Here is a 25,730-nt window from a genome sequence, read left to right on the forward strand (position 1 = left end):
AAAAATCAATAATATATATACATATATATATATATATATATATATATATATATATATATATATATATATTTTTTTTTTTTTTTTAAGTGATTTTCCTGCTGTGTGGTTCAGGGGGAAACAGAATGAAAATAAAAAGAAAAATTGATTTCAGAGAGGAAGGGAAAGGGAGGAAGATAGAAACATCAATGATGAGAGGAATCCTTGATCAGGCACCACTGGGATTGAGCCTGCAACCTGGGCATGTGCCTTTGACTGGAATCGAACCCGAGACCCTTCAGTCTGCAGGCGGAGGCTCTATTCACTGAGCCAAACCAGCTAGGACTGAATATGATTTTTTCAAAAAAATATATATTTTTTTTATTTCAGAGAGGAAGGGAGAGGGAGAGAGAGAAACATCAATGATGAGAGAGAATCATGGATCGGTTGCCTCCTGCACGCCCCACACTGGGGATGGAGATTGCAACCTGGGCATATGCCCTGATGGTAACTGTGGCCAAAACCGGTTTGGCTCAGTGGATAGAGGATTGGCCTATGGACTGGAGGTTCCCAGGTTTGGTTCTGATCAAAGGCATGTACCTTGGTTGCGGGCACATCCCTAGTGGGAAGTGTGCAGGAGGCAGCTGATCGATGTTTCTCTCTCATCGATGTTTCTAGTTCTCTACCCCTCTCCCTCTCTGTTAAAAAAAAAAAATCAATAAAATATATTACATATATAAAAAAGAAATTTAACTGTGACCTCCTGGTTCATAGGTCAGGGTGCAACCACTGAGACACGCTGGTGGGGCTGGATATGATTTCTGAATGGGGAAAAGGAGAGGGAGGCCAGGTGGGGGCAGTGGGAAGGTGATGGTAAGGAAAAGGGTAAAAAGTTGTGGAGACACGGCACTCAGAAATTGGCGAATGAGTATTTTTTTCTGGACTCAGCCCATGTCCCCATCAGGTGCTGGGAAATAGAGGCTGGAGCGGTGGGAGGAGGAGGTTTCATGGTTCTGGAAGGGTGTGTTGAGCCCCTCATCTGTGCTAGGTAATGGCGGGAAAACACATAGCCAGCCAAAACCGGTGTGGCTAAGTGGATAGAGCATTGGCCTGTGGACTTAAGGGTCCCAGGCAAGGGCATGTACCTTGGTTGCAGGCACATCCCCAGTAGGGAGTGTGCAGGAGGCAGCGGATCGATGTTTCCAACTCTCTATCCCTCTCCATTCTCCTCTCCATTCCTCTGTGAAAAATCAATAAAATATATTGAAAGAAAGAAAGAAAGAAAGAAAGAAAGAAAGAAAGAAAGAAAGAAAGAAAGAAAGAAAGAAAGAAAGAAAGAAAGAAAGAAGACACGTAGCTAGAGGACGTGTGGCCCCCGAGTTGGCTGAGGGCGCTGACAGGGGAGCGGGTTTGTCCCAGGGCTGGACCCACAGCCCCTGCGACCGGAAGGAAACCTGGCCATCCAGGCCCCTAGCAGCGTCCTACCCCTTGGAACTTGGGCACCTTCCGCTCACCCAGGCCTGGAGCCCGCGCCTCCACGTCTGCGTCTGCGAGGCTCCACGCAGCGGGGCGGGGAGGAGTTGGCCGCGGGGGGTCTCCAGGACGCGCCCCTGCCCTGATGCAGGGCGACCCCGCGGTGGACGTCGGGTGTTGCTGAGGTGCTTGCCTTCGGGGCCTCCAGAGCGCGCCCCTGCCCCGACGCCGGGTGACCCCGCGGTGGGCGTCACGTCGCTGAGGGAGCAGCCGCTGGGGTCTCTAGAGCGCGCCCCTGTCCCGACGCCGGGCGACCCCGCGGGGGACGTCGGGCAACGTTGCCGACGGAGCAGCCGTCGGGTTCTTCAGGGAGCGGCCCTGCCCAACGCCGGGCGACCCCGCGGTGGATGTTGGGCGTCGCTGAGGGAGCAGCCTCTGAGGGAGCGGCTGATTTCAGGGTCTCTAGAGCGCGCCCCTGCTCAACGAGCCAAACAACCCCGTGGTGTGCGTTGTTGCTGAGGAGGAAGCGCTCGCTTCCGGGGTCTCGCGCCTCTGTCCCAACACCGGGTGACCTCGCGGTGAACGTGGAGCAGCCACTGAGGGAGCAGCCGCTGAGGGGTCTCAACTGCGCGCCCCTGCCCCCGACGCCGGGTGACCCCGCGGGACCACGGACGTTGGACGTTGCGGAGGGAGCAGCCGCCGTGGTCTCTGGAGCGTGCCCCTGCCCTTGACGCCCTGAGACCCCGCGGTGGACGTCGGGAGTCGCGGAGGTGCTCGAGCAGCCGCTGAGGGAGCAGCCGCTGGGGTCAATAGAGCGCGCCCCTGCCCTGACGCCGGGCGACCCCGCGGTGGACGCCAGACGCGTCGCCCACGGAGCAGCCGTCGGGTCCTCCAGGGCGCGCCCCTGCCCCGACGCCGGACGACCCCGCAGGGGACGTCGGACGCGTCGCCGACGGAGCAGCCGCAGTGGCCCCTCCGGCCGGGCCCGCCGGGGGAGGGACAGCGGCAGGTGACGGCCGCCGGGGCTATAAATAGGGGCGCGCGTCAGCCGCGGGCGGATCGGGCGGCGGCGCTGGGCCGGAGGGCGCGCGGGGCCAGGCGGGCGGCGGCGGCGGCGGCGGCGGCGGCGGCGGGGCAGCAGCATGGGCTCCCGGAGGGCCCCCAGCCGGGCCTGGGGCGCGGGCGGCGGCCGGGCCTGGGCCCGGGGCGAGCGCGAGGACGACGGCCCCGTGTGGACGCCCAGCCCCACCAGCCGCAGTTACCTGCTGGGGGTGCGGCCGGAGACCAGGTGAGCGGCGCCCTGTGGGGTCAGGGCGGGCGGGGCGGGAAGGGTAAAATGGGGGGCACTGAGGAGGCCTAAGCGCCTGGGAACAGGGGGCCAGGCCTCCGTGGCCTTCAGGTCCCCTCAGGCTCCTCCCGGCCCCTCACAGCCCGGGAGGCCTCAGGCCTCACGCCACTCGAGGCTCCAGAGAAGACAGGGCTTTCTTGGGGCGATTTCACAGGGGCCCCCAAGGCGTGCTTATGGCCCCTGGCCTGACTCCCGCCCTGTGGGTGGCCCCCCGCGCCCCACACTGGCTGCTCCTGCCTGGGCCTCGGATTCCACAGGGAGAGATAAGGAAGCCCGAGCGAGAGCCTGAAATTCCTCGGGCTGGAGGGAGGGGAGCAGACACCAGGTGGGAGGTCGGGAGTGGGGGCTCTTAGCTGGGGGGTCACCGGATGGAAATAAACCAAAGCCAGTGAGGTTCTTCCTATGGGCCCAGGATTCTGCAAAGTCTCCCCGGGATCTTTGTGTTGGGGTGGGAGGGAGTAGGGTGGTGAGGTGAGGGGGTGAGCTGGGATGCTGGCTGGCCCTGTCTGAAGATTGCCCTGCCCAGTTTTGGGGAGCGGGAAGCTAAGGGAGGGGCCGAACTGATGTGCCCTTGACTCCTTTCGGGGAGTCCCAGAGGTGTGGGGTGCTTTGTTTTAGGATCTGTGTCATCACCCCAGGTCTAGAGAGACACAGGCAATGGAGGAGCAGGCAGGCACTCAGGAGGCACGCAGACACACAGGGACACGTGCATTGCCATGGAGATGACCCTTCCTGACCCCATCCGGGCAGCTCAGTTTCCCTCCCACCCCGGAGCATATTTTCCAGAGGGAATGGCGAAGGTTGGCCCCAGAACCTGGGCTTTGTGGTCGTGCAGAAAGCAGCCAGCTCGGGGGAAGCTGCCCGGACATCTCTCTCTTTGTTCTCAGTTCTCGAAACGGCACCAAAACAGGGCACCAAGGACATTTAGGAAAAAGTCCCAGGCACTTCCTCGTGAATTGGCTGCGTTCTGGTGACCTTGGAGTTGGAAAAGTTCAAATGTAACCGGAACCTGTTTCTGCATAAAACTCGTCAAATGGTATCACATGTCTGGGGCAGGGCCGAGGGCTTGTGTTAGGGACTGAGTCAGACTGGACACGGCCCCTGGCTGCGAGGAAAGAATGCCCCCTCGCTCTACCAAAAACACTGGCATTCCAGCCCGTGGGGAAGCCTTGTGGACACCTCACACTTGTCTCACACTTGTCACAGTGACCTATCTGAGCTTGGCCTCCCATGTCTGGCCTTTGTCAATACCCGTGGAACAAGTAGGAGAGAGAAGCAGGGTCTTTCTTGGAGACAGAAGCATTGGAGGGAGGGAGAGGGGGGGAAAAGGTGGTTTCAAAACCAGGCAGTATGGGGGGCGGGGGCAGGGGTCTGGGTTGTTAGGGAAAAGGCTAGAGAGTGGACATCATGCTCACTATCCAGCTGCCCGGCCGAGCAGGAGTCTTGGCTCAGGTCTTGAACCTCCCGTTCCCACAGCCCCTGGCCCTGGAGAGGTTTCTAGTCCATAGTCAGCTCAAGGGTATTTCTAATGTCCCCTGGGGTCAGAGATCCAACATATAAACAGTCCCACCAAACTGTAGGCCCAGCCTTCTAGGGAGTCCAGCCTATCGGCAGGTTAGGCTAGGGGAGGTTAAGACACTCTAGTGAGATGGATGCAATTACAGCTGCCTCATTTCTGAGGGACACTCAGAAGTCCCAGAAGTCCTTGCCCCCTCATTTCTTGGAGGCCCTGGTCCAGCCAAGTGAGCTCAGAGGAGCAGCAGGACCTGTGATGTTTGCTACAGATGACTTCGTAACACCTGCTTTGCTTAGCGTTGTCTAGGGCTTTCAGATCAGGACTTTCCAAGGGCCCTTTATGGCCCCAAATATCTGAAAGCCAGAAGGATGGGAGGCCTCCAGTTTCCATGGCCAGGCCTGGTTCTCTCCAGGCCCGATTCTATTTTTATTAAGAGACAATTCCTTCCTGAGCCCTGAGTTTCCATTCTTTACAGTTAAAGTGACATTAAGAGCTCCTTGAGGCCTTTCTGCCCCAATGCTTGACATCTCTGATTCTGACCCATCAGAGCCAGTAAACGAGGAGTTCCCTGCCTGTGAGAGCCCTGAGGGTCAGCAGGGAATAGTCATTTTTCCACCTTCTGAAGACAGGTGCCTCCATCGCCCAGGATTCCTCCTGATCTGGTGGACATCTATGGGTGGGCCCCAGAGAAAGCAGGACAATGGGGTGAGGGAGCAGAAACTCCCAACCAGCCCTGGAGTGAGAACCGGGGAGGGTCCCTCTCCCAGCTGAGTGCCTCACCCACTTGCAGGTGGAAGCTGTTGAACCTGTCATTTTTTTCTCGGTAATTTAGATGATTCTCTCCCTCTACTTCTCAGGGAAGAAATCCAGACCCAACAAAGGAGAAATCTTACTCGATTCTGAGGAGAAAGGCAAAGGAAGTTCATGGTCAGGAAATGATGGAGTTGGCCAGTGCCTCGGAACCATGGGAGATTCCTCCCACGCTGTCTCGAGAGGATTTTTTAAAGCTCTGAACAAAGACAGCTGCATTCTTGCTTTCTCCTTCCCATCTTTTCTGGAGCAGCAGTTCCTTCTAGGAGGCAGGACCTTTCCTGTTTGAAAGATGCACTTCCCTTCTTTCCTCCCCTCCCCTTCCCTTCTCCTGTTTCTTTATTCCATTCAACAGTTGTTGAATACCCACCGTATGTATGCCTAGCACTGTGCTAGGGGCTGTAGAAACCACAAAAAGATCTGGGTTTGAAGGCTGGGTGGGCAGGATTTAGTTGAACAGAAGGAAAGAAGAAGGGCTTTGCAAACATGGAGGACAAAAGTAAGGTGACCAGACGTCCCGCTTTTGGCGGGACAGTCCTGATTTTTGGAAAGAATCTTTTAAATCTTTTGGAATTTTTAAAAAACGCCGTGGGACATGGAACAAATTGTTAAAAATCGACTGTCCCGCCAAAAGCAGACGTCTGGTCACCTTAGACAAAAGGAGTCCAGTAATGGACATGTCATGCCAGTTAGGAACAGGCCTGGTTACAGTAGAACCTGACTAAGTGTTGGAAATCAGAGAACCATGGCTGTAGTGGGAGTGTGAGCAGATCAGGGAGGGGCCTAAATGCCCAGCCAAGGAGTAGAGACTCAATATAATATATGATGGGGGGACTGTAGCTTTTTATTTTTATTTTTCAGAGGAGGGGTGGTCATCAGCTATAGAGCCATGAGGGTCTAGGTCAGAACACAATAGCTGGAGTATAATAGACAGAAAGGGAGAAAGAAGGGCCAAGAAGTGTTGATTGACTGAACTTGGTGGTTGAAGGGGAGAGAGGAGTCCAGAATGGCCTGGATTAGAATTCCTGAGTTTGGGTGAGTGCTGGTGGTACCCACAAACCCACTGGAGTGGAAGCCAGGTTTTTTGGATAGAGAGGACGAGTTTGGCATTTTGGGTAGAAAGAGAGGGGCTGGCCGAAACCGTTTTTGGCTCAGTGGTAGAGCGTCGGTCTGCGGACTGAAAGGTCCCAGGTTCGATTCCGGTCAAGGGCATGTACCTGGGTTGTGGGCACATCACCAGTAGGGGGTGTGCAAGAGGCAGCTGGTCGATGTTTCTCTCTCATTGGCGTTTCTAGCTCTCTATCTCTCTTTCTTCCTCTCTGTAAAAAAATAAAAATATATTAAAAAATAAATAAAGAAAGAAAAAGAAAGAGAGGCTGCCAGAGGAGCTTTCTTGTGGTGAAAGATGTACACCTCGAGTGCCGTTGAGCAGGCGGGGCTGCTGACAATGAAGGGAGAGCTGTTCCCATGGTAGGGACAGCGGCAAGGAGTGAGTGTGGATGGGGTGGCCCCCGAGGTCTCCCGAAGAGCTGTGGGAGGTGGTGGTCCTAGACTTCACTGGAGATATTTGTGTCAGGAAGGAGGAGGGAGAGCTAAAAGTTGGCTCATGTCTAGTGGCCTGGATCTCCACTATTTGGCAGCCCCAGGTGGGTCCTCCTCACAGCCCCTAGCTAGTGCCCACTCTCAGCTGCCCGGTGGCAGATGGATGACCAAGGCTCTAGGCATAACGGCCCTTGTGCTGGTCTGACTGAACTGGGCGCCTCCTGGTTCCTGCTGAATTAACTGCTTTGTTTATTTCCTCATCACTGTCCCGGCTGATTTGCCTCGTGTGGCCTCTTTAACTGAACTTTAACACATTAATGGGTGTTCTCCAAGCCCCCTGAATCCTTCCCAGCCTATGAGGGGGTTTCTTGGAATGGGGGTTCTTTTCCCTCAAAAGGCTGAGGGTTGCCGAAACCGGTGTGGCTCAGTGGCTAGAGCGTCGGCCTGCGGACTGAAAAGTCCCAGGTTCAATTCCGATCAAGGGCATGTACCTTGGTTGCGGGCACATCCCCAGGAGGGGGTGTGCAGGAGGCAGCTGATGGATGTTTCTCTCTCATCCATGTTTCTAACTCTATCCCTCTCCCTTCCTCTCTGTAAAAAAATTAAATAAAAAATCAAATAAAATAAAGGCTGAGGGTTGAAGCAGGAGCTGCCCCGAGGATGCTATGCTGCGGGCGGAGAACCGTGCCAGGCAGCTCTAAGCCTTTTCTCAGGGACAGTGACTGAAGTGCCTGGGACACTTTCTCAAAGCGCAGCCCTCATGGGCTTCCCTTCTGCCTAACCATCTCCCCGGACTCTGCTGCATTTAGTGCGCTCTTGGTTTCAGAGAGACTGGTGTCTGGTGGTGAGGCCACTTGCTAACCGGAACAGGCCAGCTAAAACAGCTGGTCCCTTTTAATAGAAAGGCCTCTGGGCCGTAGGTAATGGCTGGTTAATACTTTGCAGACTGTTGATCTCGCCTCCCCCCCTCCTTGCTTTTTTGGCCTAATGATTCCATTTGCTGTTTTTGCTTAGCTTATCAAGCAGCCGGTTGTCTCTCCCCAGCTCTGGAAGGTAAATGCACTTTGCATTACATTTCTCTGACTGCCTTTTTCTCTCGGGTATGGACACTGAGGGGCCCTTGGGTGACTGCTTATGCACTGCTAATCAGGCTGCATGGCATGAGGGGAGGGCTGGAGGGTGGGTGGTGGAGGATGTGAGAGATTCTCGCGTGAGCATGGGTTTCACAGGGGCCACATATGACACTTGCATGGATCATTTGAAAGGGGCGCAGGGACCCAGAAGTAGGCATGGGTTCTGAGATGCCTGCACTACATCTCTGTGCACTTGGAAGAGGCATCATGGAACCAGAACAGGGAGCACTAGTCATGTGACCCACTTCTTCATCCTAGGCTTTCATGGCTTTTATTGTATAACCACACACCTAGGTTTGACACCTCATATCTATCTTCTAACCATGGCTATTGCCTTACATTTTTTTTTTCTTCAGTCACTTAAGTCCCCCTGCCACCTCTCATTCTGAATTTTCCATTCCTTTGGCTCCTCTATATGCATGCAGACTATGAACTCTGTGAGGTCAGGGGGCACCAGGTTAGTGTATTCCTGCATTAGCTTGTTCTCTGAATCTTCTGCAGAGCCAGAGCAGGGCCTGAGCAGGCCATAGATGGGGTTTGCCCATTGAATGACTGCCTCCTGAGCTGGGAACAGCTCCTTACCCCTGACTATTATAATCAGTTGGGAGCATTCCCTGGATATTCCCACCACTTGGACCTCATCCCAGACTGGTAGATTGAGGGAGTTTGCTATAATTTCTTTAAACAGAGAAGGATTTCTAAGTAGCTCACTGGTCTGAAAAGCTAATAATGACTACAGAGGTGATTGGTACCTACCATGTACAATAGGTTTCCTTTGATGGGGAGGACATCCTTTGAATATTATATAAAACACTGATTCTGGTTCTCTGGAACAGCGGTCACCAACTGGTGGTCTGAGGACCACTAGTGGTTTGTGAGGTCCGAAAGATTGGTGGCTGCTGCTCTAGAGAACACAAGGTTAGGCTGTGATTGCCGTACAAAGTCACAGAGTTGGAAGGACTTACAGGTGTCAGGGTGGGAAAAGACCAGTTTCAGGTGTGTGGACTTCCTGGAAGCACACTGACTCCATCCCATGTCAGAGTGGTTAGGAAGATGCGGTCAGAAAGCATGTGACCTTCAGTGGCACATGACAGTGTCTGCAGTTACTGTCCCCTGACATGCATCCGGACCCACTCCCCTGGAGGGCCTCATCCAGGCATGCCCTCCAGCAGTTCCCATGATTTTCCAATTTAAACATATATATATATATATATATATTTTATATATAACATAGCCTAGGACCTAGTGTGAAAAGTTTGGGGAGATGTGTTTTTCTCCCCTTCACAAAAAGTAATAACACAAAATGACTACCTGTTGTTGAGTATCTAGCTTGAGTGCTTGTCTCTGCAAATTTTCTTGAAGCTTGACTCCCATGTTTTCTTTCTTACTCAATAGTTGAAATTGTTTTCTTAATCTTGCTCAAGGAGCTTCATCCGAAGAGCCTAAGCTGAATATTACATCCAGGCTCATGTTCATGAGTAAGATAGGATTCAAACTGAGCAGGGAGGACATAATTAGGAATGTTTTGAATTAGTTGCAAAATCATAGAAATATGATTGCTTTTGGCATGGCACTTTCCTCCAGAAACCGTTGGCTGGGATTTAGTATTCCCCAAAGTCAGAAATTGCTGTTAGTACAAGAACAGCAAGAAATGTTTTCCGATGTTATATTTCCTGAGTGTCGGGGAGTTGACAGGCTAGGTCTTGATGGACCCTCTGTTTTTGAATGGAATAAAGGGAAAGAAAAAGACACTTACGGGACAGAGGAGTTGCAGGTGAGAATGTTGCAGGGAGTGTCTAACTGAGACCTCAAGTGTTCAGTTATTAGAGGTCAGTCTTTGTGGGGGAGGACTCCTGTTCTCCCCGAAAGTCTGGGCATCTGAATTCCTGTAGAGACGCCATGGCTGCACCCATCAGTTTAGAAGTCTTGCTTGATTTTAGATACTCCTCTTGGGATGCTTCCTTTCTCCTCAAACTCAAGTCCAGAATGATCTCTGCGGAAATGAGAAATTGAATGTGAAAGGTATAGGGTTGTAGTTCTTGTTTGCTTGTTCCCACAGACTCTCACCCTGCCTGCTCCTGGTAGGACAGATCATGGGGAGACACACCCACTGCCTGTGGGCGACCACCCCCTCCTCTGAGGCGCAGAGAAAGGCAGCTTTGAATGATTTGTCTTTTTCATCACAGTGCTTACCGCTTCTCTTCACTTTACCCCTCACGGTCCTCACCGCTGCTCACAATGGGGTGTGTGAATTGGAGGGGGAGAAAGGCTGGGCACAGCTTGTGTTCCATACCACCTGGCTATGTGGTTACGCTTCACGCCTAGGGACGCACTGAGTCTCTGCTGGCCCATGAAAAGGTCTGGCATGGTGGTTTGCTTCCTGTGCCCAGGAAGGAGAAGACTGTAAATGCTGAGCAGTGTTGGTGAGTCTGCGCTGGACTCAATGAGCCCACAAATGCCTCTGGATTCTACGAGTTGGACTGCCACAGGGAACTAAAAGTCCTGTTTGCAGTTTGGCAGTCCTGCTGGTTGGTCTTGGAGCTGCCAGCCATGTGTTCACTTGAGCATGTGGTTTCCAGGGATGGAGCAGGGGGCCATGGCTGGCTTCCCACCACAGGCCCATAGCTCTGTTTAGGGTCAGAATCCATGTAAGTCTCTCTTTCAATACCCCTAGGAACTTGGATCTAGACCAGTGGTCGGCAAACTGCGGCTCACGAGCCACATGCGGCTCTTTGGCCCCTTGAGTGTGGCTCTTCCACAAAATACCACAGCCTGGGCGAGTCTCTTTTGAAGAAGTGGCGTTAGAAGAAGTTTAAGTTTAAAAAAATTTGGCTCTCCAAAGAAATTTCAGTCGTCTTTACTGTTGATATTTGGCTCTGTTGACTAACGAGTTCCCGGACCACTGGTCCAGACCCCTGGCATTGGCTGGCTTATTCTTTGTCTGCTATGGGTCTGTGCTTGCAAATGCAGGCGCCCCCCCCCCCGCCAATCCCAAGCTTTAGAATAGGCTCCTGAGCTCCTAGGACCCATGTTTCCCTGAGAGTTGGCCAGCTTTTCCCTCTCTGGCATGAACGGAGGATCTGCTACGCTGAGATTTCCCTCTCTGAGGCTGGGTCTATACATGCACGAGCTTTCATGGAGGCGAAAGGTGGAGGGTGAAGCAAGGCCCCTAGTAAGGATGGGGTGGGACGCCAGGCTGGTGGCTGGCATGCTCAGGAGTCTGGCCTGTGGTCAGAAGGCTTCCTATTATATTATAATGGGTCTGGGTCAGGATTCCCTTTAGCCCTGGTACCTCGGCTGTCCCCATCTGAGGAAGAGGCCTAGGCTTCCTTGAAGAGACTTAGTTAAGTGCCGGCCATGGCCCCAGGATGACATATGGGAATGGTAAGACCTAAGCCGCCTCGGGCTACACCAGGCTGTGGCATATTGTGGGGAGGCTGCTCTGAATAGTCCTTTGCCTTTCCTAGGAGCACCTTCTGCTCCATCATTGCTCAGCTCACAGAGGAGACCCAGCCAGTGTTCGAGACCACACTCAAGTCCCAAGCTGTGTCCAAGGACAGCGACGTCAGGTTCACCTGCATCATCACAGGTAACGCGACCATCCACAGGCAGTGCCAAGGGGCTGGGGGATGGACGTGGAGGGGGATTGGCCGTACGCACAGAATTATGCACATTGACATTTGTCTTCTTAGTTTTTCTCTCCAGTTTAATCACCCTATGTCGGCTGGGGTCCCTTTCACCTCCCATTCTGGAGCCATATATACACACTGCCCTTTTTTTAAAAATATATTTTATTAATTTTTCACAGAGTGGAAGAGAGAGGGATAGAGAGTTAGAAACATCGATGAGAGAGAATCAACGATCAGCTGCCTCTTGCACACCCTCCACCGGGGATGTGCCCGCAACCAAGGTACATGCCCTTGCCCGGAATCGAACCCGGGACCCTTCAGTCCGCAGGCCGACGCTCTATCCACTGAGCCAAACCGGTCCCGGCCACTCTGCCCTTCTTCAAAACCCATCTTCAATGAAGGTTCCTCACCTTCAAGCATATACATACGCGACTGATGAATCTTAGTTCTAAGGAAAAAGGCAATTCAGTTGAAAGAAGTTTTTGAAACCATCTCTCCCCCAAATCCCTTCTTTACAGATGAGTAGTTTGAAGCTTGGGAGTCCCAAGCCTACAGACTATTGTACAATGATTCTGACTGCAAACCTTGGAGGCAGACTGTCTGGCTTGGAATGCTGGCTTTCCCCTTTTTCAGTCATGTGATACTGAGTAGGTTACATAACCTCTTAGTGCCTCATCTGCAAAGTGGGGAATGATAATAATATGAACTTTATAGTGTTATTATGAAATGAAATGCATCAATACCTGCAAAGCATTTGGAATAGTATCAGGCGTACAGTAAGTACCATATAAGTGTTAGAACAGAAGGCCATTATTATTTGCATTTCACTGAGCTCCCTGGTAGAATCTGAAGCCACAGGTTGGTAAAATAGGAAGCAAAGTGATGTTCCTTAGAAGGGGAGGGTAGAGGAGTGAGAGTACTAGAAAGCTGGACCAGGCATTGCACCTCCCTCAAACCTCTCAACAGAGTCTCCCACTGTACCAACCTGACCCACTTCAGGTCCTGCAGGACTCACCAATAGATGCCTACCCCTCCCAGGTGTGCAGCCAGCAATTCAAGGGTTCTAGGTCAAGGTTCCCTCCACAAGCACATATTTTATTATTATTATTTAATTTTTAAAAATATATTTTATTGATTTTGTACAGAGAGGAAGGGAGAGAGATACAGAGTTAGAAACATCGATGAGATTGAGTCATCAACCAGCTGCCTCTTGCACACCCCCTACTGGGGATATGCCCACAACCAAGGTACATGCCCTTGACCGGAATCGAACCCGGGACTCTTCAAGTCCCCAAGCCAACGCTCTATCCATTGAGCCAAACCGGTTTCGGCTATTATTTAATTTTTTTAAATTTTTATTGTTGAAAGTATTACACATGTCCCATTTTTTTTCTCCCATTGGCCCATTATAGCCTGTCCCCACTTCCCACCCCTGGCCTTTCTCCCCCTATTGTCTGTGTCCGTGGGTTATGCCCATATGCATACAAGTTCTTTGGCTGACCTTTTCCCACCAACCTTTGTCCTCCCTCTGAGATTCTATAGTCTGTTTTGGCATGGCAGTTTCCTCTAGAAACCGTTGGTTGGGATTTAGTATTCCCCAAAGTCAGAAATTGCTGTTAGTACAAGAACAGCAAGAAACGTTTTTCAGATGTTTTATTTCCTTCTATGTCTCTGGATCTATTTTGTCCAGCAGTTTATTTTGTTCATTAGGTTGCACATATGTGTGCGATCATGTGATACTTGTCTTTTTCTGACTGGCTTATTTCACTTAGCATAGTAATCTCCAGGTCCCTCTATGCTTTCTCAAAGGATAAGAGAGCCTTCTTTTGTATAAGACAAACACATATTTTATATCAAAGGCATTGGTGGTTTCCAGCTGTGATATGTCCTGATTCTGGGGGACTTGTCTGCTCCAGCCAGCTAAACCACTTCTCTGGCATTGGGTTCCCCTGGGCAGTTCTCACCCTTACCCAGAACCCTCTGAGCTCCAGTTTGAGAACGCTATCTACTCCAGGGGACACAGAGATGTGCCTGCTTCCCTTACCTTTGCACAGCATAACATATTTTACAACATTTGTTTCCATCGTCATTGAATTCTTACAAAACCCAGTGAAGTAAGTGCTATTATTCTACACAGAAGGAAACTAGAATAGTTTAGGTGATTTGCCAGAGCCTACACAGCTGGTAAAGAGAGATACAGCCTTTGCTCTGCAGCTTCTGATGCTGTTTGCTTATGCCTGCTTCTCCTACCTTACTGTGGCACTAACTGTTAAATGTGGCTCTCTCACAACTCTAGGCTTTTGCATATATTTTCCATCTATATATAGAGAGAAAAACAGACAGACAGACATTGATGTGGATCAGTTGCCTCTCGCATGTGCCCCACCTGGGGATTGAACCCATAACCTAGGTATGTGTCCTGTCTGGAAATTGAACCGGCAACTGTCCAGTGTGTGGGACAATGCTCCAACCAACTGAGCAACCCAGCGGGGCCCTAATAGCCTCTTAATACAATTTCCTGCTAAGTCATTGCCCTCAGTACTCTGTCACTTACTTCCTTGGAGACGTCTCTCTTGCACATCTCTATTCTTCTGGCTGAACTGGTGGCCTCTTAGGTCTTATCCACTGGTGGCCTGTTAGGCCTGGTCCATAGCTATTCTCCTCGGTCTTCCCTTTTCCTTTCTCCTGGGTTGACTCAGTTTCCTGGGTCTCACATCTTCCCTTTTTTTTTTTTGTTTTGTTTATTGTATGGCTTTATTGAATAACATCCTTCAATAGTTTCAGCAGGTCCTAAAGATGGTACAATGGCAGGAGGCATTGTGATGACCAGATCTCAACCTGTCTTTCCTGTGATTCATTTTGCACCAATGTGATTTAGTTGCATTCTGTGTCTAGTACATGACTGACATCCTAGGTTCTCACTTCACTGTCATCCTGTAGATTCCCTTTATTTTTCTCATGTAATGGATTTCCTGTGTTTTGTATTCCAGGTTTTTCTTTCTTTACATTTTTGTTTTGGTAGATTCCTAGGAGGAATATTTGGGAAGTAGATGTTAGACAACTTATGTCCGAAAATGTCTTTTTTAGCTACTTTACTCTCTATAGAGAGTTTGGCTGGGTATAGAAGTTGAAATTGAAAATAACTTCCCTTTAGAATTTTGATGAGATTGTTCCATTGCCTTCTTGCTTCTAATGTTGCTCTTTGGAGCAAGAGGAGAGTTTGGTTCCTAATTCTTTGCATGAGAAAATTTTCCCCCTCATACCTACCCCCCTATGGAAGCTTGTAAGAATGTTCTACTATTTCATAATGATGTATCTTGATATGGGTCTCTTTTCATCCTGGGGCATGCTTGGGCACTTTCAACCTGGAAGCTGAATGCCTTTAGTTCCGAGAAACCTGAGATTATTTTGATGTTGATTCTTCCTCCTGTCATGTGGATATCGGCTCCCAAGGACTCATTCTCTTCTTTTCTGGTCCTTTTTTTCCTTTCCATCTGGTTATCTTTCTGCTCTACTTTCTGGGACATTTCCTCAGTGTTACCTTTCAACTCTTCTAAAATTTTTAAATTTCTAAAATATCTTTGTAAATTCTTTTGTTGTTGTTTTGTTTTGTTAATCTTCACAGGAGGATATTTTTTCCATTGCTTTTTTAGAGAAAGTAGAAGGGAGGGAGGAAAGAAGAGAGAGAAAGAAAGAGAGAGAGAGAAAGAGAAAGAGAGAAACATCAGTATGAGAGAGATATATTGACTGGTTGTTTCATGTATGGGCTCCAACTGGTGGCAGGGAGTGAACCCACAAATCAGATATGTGCCCTTGACCGGGAATCGAACCCAGGATCCTTCAGTGCTCAGGCCTTCATTCTAATCACTAACCATTTCAGCTGTCCAGGGCTTAAATTTTTTTCTATAGCATCCTGTTCTTTTCATGAATGTAATGTCTTCTCTTTATTCTCTGAGACTACTAATGATACTTTCCTAAGAGTTTCCTTCTCCATGTATAGCTTGTGTTTCTTCCAGTTGGCTTTGTAAAAATTTGTTTTGGTCCATAATCATCTATTTACAGGCTTTCTTTAGATATCTAGGAGATGACTGGCTGGTAAGATTAAGAGTGGGAGACTAAAAAGCTGATTGGAAGTTCTTAGCAAGTAGGAGGGGCCTGAAAACTTGGGTCTTCTCTGTAGGGTGATTTGGGGGCCACTGTTGGGAACCGCCACTGTCTTTAGTTCTTTTCTCTCGGACCAGTGTGTAATCTCCAGTATCTTGTCTAGAGGGTAAGGTTTTATGGGAAACACACAGATTAAAGGGTTGAGTGGGCTTTCTGTATAAAGCATTTATTTTATATGTATGGTTATTACATTTTTTCCATTTTCCACACAATAGTCATGCCCTCCATGGCTTATCCTCAGGGCTAAATTTTATCTTTCTAGTTATAAATCTCACCTTTGGCCCTGGTGGGGAAGGAGCTGTACAGAGTGGATAAAGAGACCCAGAGAGCTGATTGTTTTTCAAATAACTTTTTACCTTTCCAGCTCCTCCTCTAGCCCCAGTCTTTTGTTTTTAATATATTTTATTGATTTTCTTTTTACAGAGAGGAAGGGAGAGAGATAGTTAGAAACATGGATGAGAGAGAATCATCGATCAGCTGCCTCCTGCACACTCCCTACTGGGGATGTGCCTGTAACCAAAGTACATTGCCCTTGACCGGAATCGAACCTGGGACCTTTCAATCCACATGCCGACGCTCTATCCACTGAGCCAAACTGGTCTCGGCTCTAGCCCCAGTCTTAAAGGCACCTGTGGCCAGTTCTTTTGCCCTTTGGGGTTTTAGTGTAGGAAGGGTGTTTGTCAGTTTTCCACATGCTGGGGTAGGGTCAGGCAGTTTTGGGTCTGCTAAGCAGTTTATCCTTGTCCATCTGCTTTCCAGTTTTCAGCGCTGTTGCTCCTATTGCTCTCCTTGCCTGTTCTCCCTTACCTGTGGTTTTGTATCTTTAAGAAAAAATCTCTTTAGTGTGGTCTTAGTGGTTTGGGGGAGAGAGTGAAAAATAGATGGTCTGCTTATTTGGCCTTTTTACCTAAAAGCCTACTACTTCTTTGCCTGGCAAATTCCTTCTCATCTTTTAAGGCCCAGCTCAAATGGCTCATCTCCAGGGGGTCATCTTTAGTATTTGCATTTAGAGCTCTTGCTCTCTCTTCAGTGGCACAGTCTGTTTATACATCTCTCTCTCCAACAAGACTGTGAGATCTGTGAGGTTAGAGCACACACCTGACACATTGTGCCTCTTGGGAGCAGGCACAAAAAGGTGCTCAGTATATATTTGCCCAATAACTTTGGAATGAACAATATCCCCATCTTTTCCACTTTCCATGTTGCCTATACATTGATTTCAGCTGCAGCTTCGGTGCCTTGGCAACAGCACCTATGTGGGGGCCTCTGGCCACTTGAGAGGTGCAGGCCTCAGGGCTGGCTTTCCCTTCTCTCCCTTTGTCCTTCTGTCCTTTGTAGCCATGGACTCTGAGAGCAACGTAGAGATCCCAACATGAGTCTGACATATAGGACATCTTATTGAACACTTCCAATGTCATCAAGGGAGTAAGCTTTTCCCTGCTTCAAGCCCAACCCGAAGGGGCAAACTTGTCTCCCTTCAGTTGCCATGATACCCATGATGGGCTAGGGTTTTCTGTGCAGGAGCCCCTACCGTGCTAAGATCTACACTGTCAACAAGGTTGTAAGATTTCCAGCGTTTTGTATCTCTACCCTCCATACCCGCGTCCATTGTTGTACCTAACTCCTTCTCCCCCTTCCTCACCTCCACACATACAAACTCTCTCGGGTTTCCTGGGTTTTATGCAGCAGATTAGGCAAGAATTCTCTGTGATCACCATAGTAAAACTGTAACTAAGCCATTTCCAATTAGCAATGAGAAAAGAGAAAATACAGACTGTAGGAGAGGGGGAAGGGTGATGCAGAATGATCAGAGAACAAAAGAAACAGGGTTAGAAATCAGCTTTCCAAGAGGAGAGAGAGAAGTGGGTAAAGGGTACATGGTGATGGAAGGAAAGTTGACTTGGGGTAGCGAACACACACTACAATATACAGATGATACATTATAGAATTGTATACCCAAGTCCTATATAATTTTATTAATCTCTGTCACCTCAGTAAATTCAGTTAAAAATATTGGCTCTCCACATATCGGAAAGGTGGGTGGTGGTGGATGGGTGGATGGCTGAGATAGGTCTGTGTGTGTGACTGGCATGGTAATCCTGGCTCGTTTCCATGGAGACAGTAATTACAGTTGCCTCTCTCCCTCCACCCTGCTGGTAGCACTTTCTGTACGAGGCTGTGATGAGTCAGCCCCTGCCAGGAGCAGGTGACGCTTTCCTGGTGTGTCAGACCTAGTCCAGGTGAGGGAGAGGCGGCTGTGCTGGCTCCATGTGGGCTGAGCTGTGAGGGATGCCCTTTGGAGGCTCAGAGAGGAAATGTTTACCCTGAGATTCTTCTCTGTCCGTGTTGCCACGTAGGAGGGTTGTGGTCCCTGACTGGTCCTTCTGCCTCCTATCTCCCCCACTATCTTCCTTGAGGCTGTCTAGCCCATTGCTGTCTAGCAGAGTGGCCTCCTTCCCCACTCTCCTCAATACTGTTGTAGATTCAATGTTGGCTTGTGTGTGAATGTGTGTGCGCATGTTAGGGCAGGAGGAAGAGGAAATACCAGCGGCAGGCCAGATGGATCAAGGGACTGAGCCTTTAGACAGAACCAAGTTCCTAAATAAACCTTTTTAAAAAATATATATATATATTTTTTATAGATTTTTTTTAACAGAGAAAGAGAGAGGGACAGAGAGTTAGAAACATCGATAAGAGAGAATCAACGATCAGCTGCCTCCTGCACACCCCCCACTGCGGATGTGCCCTCAACCAAGAAGGTACATGCCCTTGACCGGAATCGAATCTGGGACCTTTCAGTCCACAGGCTGACACTCTATCCACTGAGCTAAACCGGTTTCGGCTAAAGAAACCTTATTAGAGACATAAGTCTAAATAATGACTACTGGTGCAGAATGATCAGTTAGCAGCTGGATGAATTTGGGTAGGAGCCTTCATTTCATAGGCCTTGAGTTTCTCTTCCTCAAATTGGGAATTAATAACATTCTTCACAGGATTTATGAGGATTAGATGAGATGATACATGAAAAATGTCCCGCTCAGTGCTTGACTCAAAGTAAATCATCAGTAAACATTAGCGATTGTTTTCCCAGGATTGTCCCGAGGGCCAAACGAAACTCTGTGCTTGAAAGCTCTTTGAAAACTTGACATTTACATTCATCATGACTCTTGAATCTGAGCGTCTCCAAACTGGGAATGGTTGGGAGGAGTCGGCCAGTTCCAAGCTGGGCCCCAGACTCAGGTCTGCTGGCTGTGAGGCAGAGTCACAGGGTGTGACAGGAAAAAGGAAGGCACAGCTCCAGTGCCACTCTGGGCACATACTTCGGCATGTACGCGTGTGCAGCAGGGAATGAAGGATCTCTCCTGCTTTTATCTGTTTTATTTTTATTTATTTTTAAAAATATATCTTATTGATTTTCCACAGAGAGGAAGGGAGAGGGATAGAGAGCTAGAAACGTTGATGAGAGAAACATCCATCAGCTGCCTCCTGCACACACAACCCCCTCCCCACCCCCGCCACACACACACTAGGGATGTGCCCGCAACCAGTGTACATGCCCTTGACCGGAATCAAACCTGGGACCTTTCAGTCCGCAGACCGACCCTCTATCCACTGAGCCAAACCAGTTTCAGCTGCTTTTGTCTTTTAGAATACAGTTCATATTATACAGGGGACAAGGCATGTTTTCTCCCAGTTAAAGTTGTTTCCAAAACTCATTGTTGCCATGGAGCCCTGAGCTGTCAGGTTGGTCCCACTCTGTGAAGAGGCACAGTGGGTGTCATGGGGGCTTTGGCCCCAGCCTTGAGTCTGTGGAGTTCAATCAGCGTCCACCTTCTCTCCCCATCCCTGCCCCCTCGCTCCCTCCTGGCTGGACTCAGATGCCCTGAGGCCGAGGTCAGGTCATGGGGCAGGGAGGCTCTGAGCCGGGCCCTTGTAGGGATGAGATCATCCCACAGGATGGTGAGGGCACCCATCCTGGTCCTGGCCATACGCATAGTGATGTAACCAGGGGCTTTAGCTCCCAGTGGAAACATGGGGTTCACTTTACAGCCAGGGCTGCCCAGAGTTTGTTCCTGGCCGACCTGGCTGTAGCCCTGCCTCTCTTGTTCCCAGCTCCTGTACCCAGTTCCCAGGATGCCCTCTGCTCTCGCCCCCCCTACCTCCACTCTACTGTTGTGCTCCTTTGACAGGCATGCCCTTCCTGTCACCTCTGATTTGTTTGTTCGCTCATTCTCTTACTTACTCACATACTCAGTTATCCAGCAGGTTTTATGAAGTGACTGCTGTGTACCAGACACTGTCTTAGTTGGTGGGGATATACCAGTAGCAGTAAGGAAGACATGGTTCCTGCCCACATGGGGCAAAGTCAAGGAGGGGAGGCAGCCAAGGAAATAGTCCATTACAGTGCTGTGAAGGGGAAGTGAAGAGGAGGTGGGATTCAGTGTGGGCGGCCCACATTTTCTGGTCCGCCCTTCAAAGCTAGTTCAAAAGCCACTCCTACCATAAAGCTGTTCCTGATTCCCCAGCCAGGAGTGCTTGCTCCCTTCTCTGCACCCTGAACACTTAGCGCATTGCTTCATTCATTCATCTATAAATATATAATGAGCGATTCCATAGCTGGCACTGTTCTAGAAACTGGTGACACAACAGTGAATAACAAGTCGTGCAGCTGATATTTTCATGGGCACCCTGGAGAGGATGGACGTAAACTAACAAGATCATAATGTATAATATGTCAGGTAGCCATGCATTCTGTGAAGAAAGATAAAACAGGGTAAGAGGATTAAGTATAGGGAGAGGCTTCTCTGAGGACAGATAAGGATTTGCTGTGTGATGTTCACGTGGTGTGTGAGGAGGGAGCCTGCAGGATCGTGGGCTGGAGTGCACTGGACAAGGCCAAATGGTGGGAGTGAGGTCAGTGTGCTAATGGACCCCAGATCAGGAGGCCTTAATGAAATAGGAGCTATTGGGGTGTTTTAAGCAGAGAAGCATCATGGCCTGACTTTATTTATTTAATATGTTTTTATTGATTTCAGAGAGACAGAGAGAGAGAGAGAGAAAGAGAGAGAGAGAGAGAGAAAGAGAGAGAGAGAGAGAGAGAGAGAGAGAGAGAGAGAGAGAGACATTAGTGATAAAAGAGAATTATTGGCTGCCTCCTACACGCTCCCTTCTGAGGATCAAATCTGCAACCCGGGAATGTGCCCTTGATCGGAATCGAACCCGGGACCCTTCAGTGCACATGCTGATGCTCTCTCCACTGAGCCAAACCATCTAGGGCCTGACTTTATTTAAAAAGGCTCCCTCTGGTTGCTGTGCTGAGAATGGATTGAAGAGACACAGGGTGGGAGTCGTGAGACCAGAGAGGAAGTTATTGCAGAAATTGAGGTGTGAGATGATGTTGATTGACAGAACAATTGTTGGAGAGGTGTCCCTGATGAGACAAGAGGAGGGGGATCCAGTTTGGGCAATTTACCCATAGACAGTAGGGAAGGGAGAGCAGTGTGTAAGCACCTGTCTTGTCTTGTTTTGCTGAGAGCAGATACCCTGTCCGTCAAGCTTCTCTGTCTTCATAATCCTCACTTGGCAGTCAGCACATAATATATATTTGAGGGGGATGTACGTTAGGAGTGTTAGTTTTCTAATAAATATTGAAAATCAGTTATAATCAGTTAGCTGAATCCATTGGTAAGGCTAGCCAGGTTTTTTAAAAAATATATTTTTAATTGATTTTTTACAGAGAGGAAGAGAGAGGGATAGAGAATTAGAAACATCGATGAGAGAGAATCATCGATCAGCTGCCTCTTGCACCACCCCTAGTGGGGATGTACCCACAACCAAGGTACATGCCCTTGACCGGAATTGAACCCGGGACCTTTCAGTCTGCAGGCTGATGCTCTATCCACTGAGCCAAACCGGTCTCAGCTAGCCAGGTTTTTGTTTTGTTTTTTTTAGTGAAATTGACTGGAAGGTGGTCATGCGCAGGCAAGGAACGGAGCCAATATTTGGAAGGATATTGGGACTCTCTCTCTGGCTCCGAGCTCTCATTCTATCCTACACATTGAATTCATTTTTCCATCTCACTACAGACCAGTTTTGTCTGCTTCTCAGTCCATGTGGCAGAGCATGGTTGTGCCCCTTTGAAGTTATATTTCCAGACAACAAGGGAAGACTGTCTCTTGGTCCTAACTCCCAATCCTAGGTCAGTGATTTGGACTAGATTAGCGGATTGGGTGAACATTACTGGACCAGTCAGCTAAGTGACTTTAATTATTAGTAAGAATCTCTCCTTGTGGGTAGAGCTGCAAGGCCCCAGAGAGGAGGGGCTGGGAAGACACTTCAGCCAGCCTCACAGCAGTAGGGGAGGTAGGTGTGGATGGTTTGGTGGGTGGGTGAACTGGATCATCAAATAATTGCTCAGGAACCTGGAATGCGAGAAGGAGGGCTCTTGGCAGTGGTGTTGGTATTGAGGTGTTGGGGGAGATTTCTGAGGACAGAGCCGCCATTACACTTGAGGATGGGCACAGGCCACTGAAGAAAGGAAGCTTACTACTACCAGCCAAGGCTTTCTTTCTTTCTTTCTTTTAAAAATATATTTTATTGATTTTTTTACATAAAGGAAGAGAGAGGGACAGAGAGTTAGAAACATCGATGAGAGAGAACATCAACATCGATCAGCTGCCTCTTGCACACCCCCTACTGGGGATGTGCCGGCAACCAAGGTACATGCCCTTAACCAGAATTGAACCCGGGACCCATCAATCCGCAGGCTGAGGCTCTATCCACTGAGCCAAACCGGTTTCAGCAGCCAAGGCTTTCTAGAAACTTCCTCCTTCTCTTCTTACCAGGAAGCTAGGAAGTTTCAACTCTGTATTTGCCTTCCCGATGCTGAAGAAGAGCAATTTTCACCTTTGACAGGGCCTCGATTCTAAAATAAGCTGAACCATATGATAGCTCTGTTCTGCCAGCAAGCCTGGGGCAAGCGTGCCAGTCCAGTCTCTTCAGGTGGTTCGGGGGAGCCATGACATCCTGTTCTCTCGTCTCTTTTGAAATTGGCCTTCCAATCTCCTGTTTCCTTCTTAGGGTACCCAGAGCCAGAGGTGACCTGGTACAAGGACGACACGGAGCTGGACCGCTACTGTGGCTTGCCAAAATATGAGATCACGCACCAGGGCAAACGCCACACACTGCAGCTCTACAGGTAAGGCAGCAGGGCTTGCTCTGACTCCGCTGAGGGTTCCGTGGCCCAGGCCTGCCCTCGGCTGCAGAGACAGCTGCACGGAGACGTCCCGGCAGGCTGTCAGCCCGGAGGCGGGGGTTATGTTGTCGAGTTGAAGCACCTGGCGAGCTGTGTCTGCCTGCCAGCGTCTGGAATCTCCGAAGGCCAGGGTGGGAGTGTTTGTGACAGCCAGAGGGCTGAGTGCAACAAGAGGAGGTCCTGACCCGTGGAAACATTTTCCATGAGGTCTGCGGCCAGGAAAAGCTCCTGTGTCATCCTTCACAAGGGGCCGTGTGGGTCACCTGCTTCTGGAGGGAACTCTCCTGTGCCCCGAGTCTAATCCCCCCCCTGGAACGGCATGATCTTGATCAGCTTCCATCCCCCTTGCTGGCCTTAGTTTCCTCAACTATACTGAAGAGCGATGGGCGTGGCACTCAGAGCAGCACTTTTAGGGACTGGGGTAGCTTGCTCAACTCTGAGAGGCTCTGGCTGGTGGGGGGGTGGAGGGGGAGGGGGGCTCTCACACCCCGGAGGGATGAGTTGGCATCTCATGCTCCTGCCTCCAGGTGTCAAGAAGAAGATGCTGCCATCTACCAGGCCTCCGCCCGCAACACCAAGGGCATCGTGTCCTGCTCGGGGGTTCTGGAGGTGGGCACCATGACCGAGTACAAGATCCACCAGCGCTGGTTCGCCAAGCTGAAGTGCAAGGCCGAGGCAAAGATGCGGGAGATCGAGCAGAGCTGGAAGCGCGGGAAGGAGGTGGTGGGAGAGGCGGACACACTGCGCAAGCTCAGCCCGGACCGCTTCCAGCGAAAGCGGCGGCTGAGTGGGGCTGAGATGCCAGTCCCCGCAGCCCCCAGCAGGGAGGCTGAGGACAGGACCTCCGCAGCTTGGCAGGAGGGGGAGACCGAGCCCGGTCAGCACCCAGGTTTGAGCCTGATCAACAGCTTTGCCCCCGGAGAGGTGACCACCAATGGAGATGCTGTCCCTGAGAACGGGGAGGACGGGGATCACAGCCTTTTGACATACATCTGCGAGGCCATGGACCTGGGGCCTCAGAGAGCCCCCCAGAAGGAGTCTGGGGCCAAGAAGAAAAAGAAAGACGAGGAACCTAAGCCAGGCCTGCGGAAGCCAGAGTTAGAGAAGGCAGCTCGAGGTCACCGCTCTGAAAACTGCGTCCCTAGTTCAGACACGCCTGACGCCTGCGGGACACAGGGGCCCATGGACGCGGAGCAGATCCAGGCCTGGTCCAGAGGCCGGGCTGCACGGGGGCCTGGGGCCTCCGGAGTAGAAAGCACCAGGAAGCCAGCCTCTGCCGTGGGCTCTCCAGACCAGGCCCGGAATGCCCCAGCCCCTGGCCCAGGCCCAGACCAGGAAGTCTATTTCTCCCTGAAGGACATGTATCTGGAGAGCACGCAGGCGGTCAGGCCTCAGGGGGAAGAAGGGTACCACACACAGAGCGGCAGGGAATCTAGAGAGAGGCCCTCAGGGAAGGTGCCCAGTGAGGCAAAAAGTGAGACGGGGCCTCCCGCCCCTGGCCAGCCGATACCTCCAGCCCCTCAGCCAGCAAGGCCTTTCAACCGGAAGAGGTTTGCCCCTCCAAAGCCCAAAGGGGAGCCCACCACCAACAGCAAGCCTGATGCTCCCCTGAATCCACTTCCCGAACCCGGAGCCCAGAGCTTAGGGAAGGCTGCACCCCAGGCTTCTGCCCAGGTGCCCACACCTCCTGCCCGGCGGAGATACGGCACACGGGACAGCCCCTTGCAGGGACAAGCAGGACGTGGGACTCCAGGAGAGGTAAGTGTGGGTGCTGGGTGCCCGGGGGTCGCTCTGGGAAGCTGACTTCATGGAAACTCTTGCTACAACAGCTCGGCAGCCAGTGAGCAGCGGGGTATTTATAGAAGGGGCGGGGTGGGGTAGGGATGGAGTGCCAGCCTGGAGCAGGGGCCCTTGACCCAGCCAGTCTCCAGATGCCAGGCATGTGGGCAACTCAGCCTGACTGTGACCCTCTCTGACAGTGTGGGAGTTCACAGCCAAGAGGCCTGTGCCCCAGGGGGAGGAAGACGATATTTTTTGTTGAGGAAAAAGCCAGTGCAGAGTTTTCTGTGGGCTTTTCCTTAGACAACAGGTTCATGGGGGAGACAGGAGCAGGAGTGGGCTGTGGTATGCAGTGGGGTCTCAATGTAGAAGCTCATTAGAAGACTGAAAAAATATCAGGTGTCCAGGAAATTCTGGCTTCATGAGGGTTTTTATCTGCGTACAAATTTGTCCTTAACATTGTGTGATCTTGGGCAAGTTGTAACATCATCCTAATAACAAGACCGACTTCATAGGCTGTTGCAAGCATTAGAGTGCTTAGCACGGGGCTTAGTGCATATTAAGAACTAAGTCTTCGATCCTGGGTTTTGGCACACACAAACAAAAAAAAAAAAGAAAGAAAAGAAAAAGAAAAAGAAAAAGAAAAAAGAAAAGAAGAAAAAGAAAGAAAGAAAGAACTAAGTTAATGGCAGGAGGTATAGGATAGTACGCTGGTGGAAGACAGAGGTAGACTGTTTTACCTGCGTGTCATCATTTTCTGGGGATCAGGTAGCCAACAGAGAAAAGATGATGTTTTGTGTGGAGATGGGCAGATGAATGACAACATTAAGGCACTTGATGGGGGTGGGACAACATGAAGGCGTCAGATGGGGGTGGGGAAAGAGGTGGGAGGGCTGGGATTGAGAGGATGGACAGAAGGGCGTCTGTCCTGTGTGACCACTGCTTCATGGTTCAGGGGGCAGAGGGCAGGCAGTATTTCACAGGAGTTTAGGGAGACAGTGTTTTATAGAGGAGCAGAAAGAAGGCAGTATTTCTTATGAGTGGCAGGGGAAAAAAAAGTGTTTCAAGAGTAGGGGTAGCATGGCCGAAACCGGTTTGGCTCAGT

General features: G+C 50.4%; 1 protein-coding gene across 1 annotated transcript in view; it reads left to right on the plus strand.

Annotated features, from left to right (window-relative positions):
• The first annotated feature begins 2,506 nt into the window (after positions 1-2,506).
• ALPK3 (alpha kinase 3) overlaps positions 2,507-25,730 on the plus strand; it is a 42,252-nt gene continuing 19,028 nt past the window's right edge. Inside the window, exons 1-5 of the mRNA XM_036415630.2 lie at positions 2,507-2,737; positions 7,680-7,718; positions 11,266-11,387; positions 22,672-22,789; positions 23,374-24,604. Of these exons, the coding sequence (XP_036271523.1) occupies positions 2,592-2,737; positions 7,680-7,718; positions 11,266-11,387; positions 22,672-22,789; positions 23,374-24,604 (1,656 nt within the window). The 5' untranslated portion in view covers positions 2,507-2,591. The remainder of the gene's footprint in view (positions 2,738-7,679; positions 7,719-11,265; positions 11,388-22,671; positions 22,790-23,373; positions 24,605-25,730) is intronic.

Source organism: Pipistrellus kuhlii, unplaced genomic scaffold, assembly GCF_014108245.1.
Source record: "Pipistrellus kuhlii isolate mPipKuh1 unplaced genomic scaffold, mPipKuh1.p scaffold_m20_p_50, whole genome shotgun sequence".
NCBI classification, from domain to species: domain Eukaryota; kingdom Metazoa; phylum Chordata; class Mammalia; order Chiroptera; family Vespertilionidae; genus Pipistrellus; species Pipistrellus kuhlii.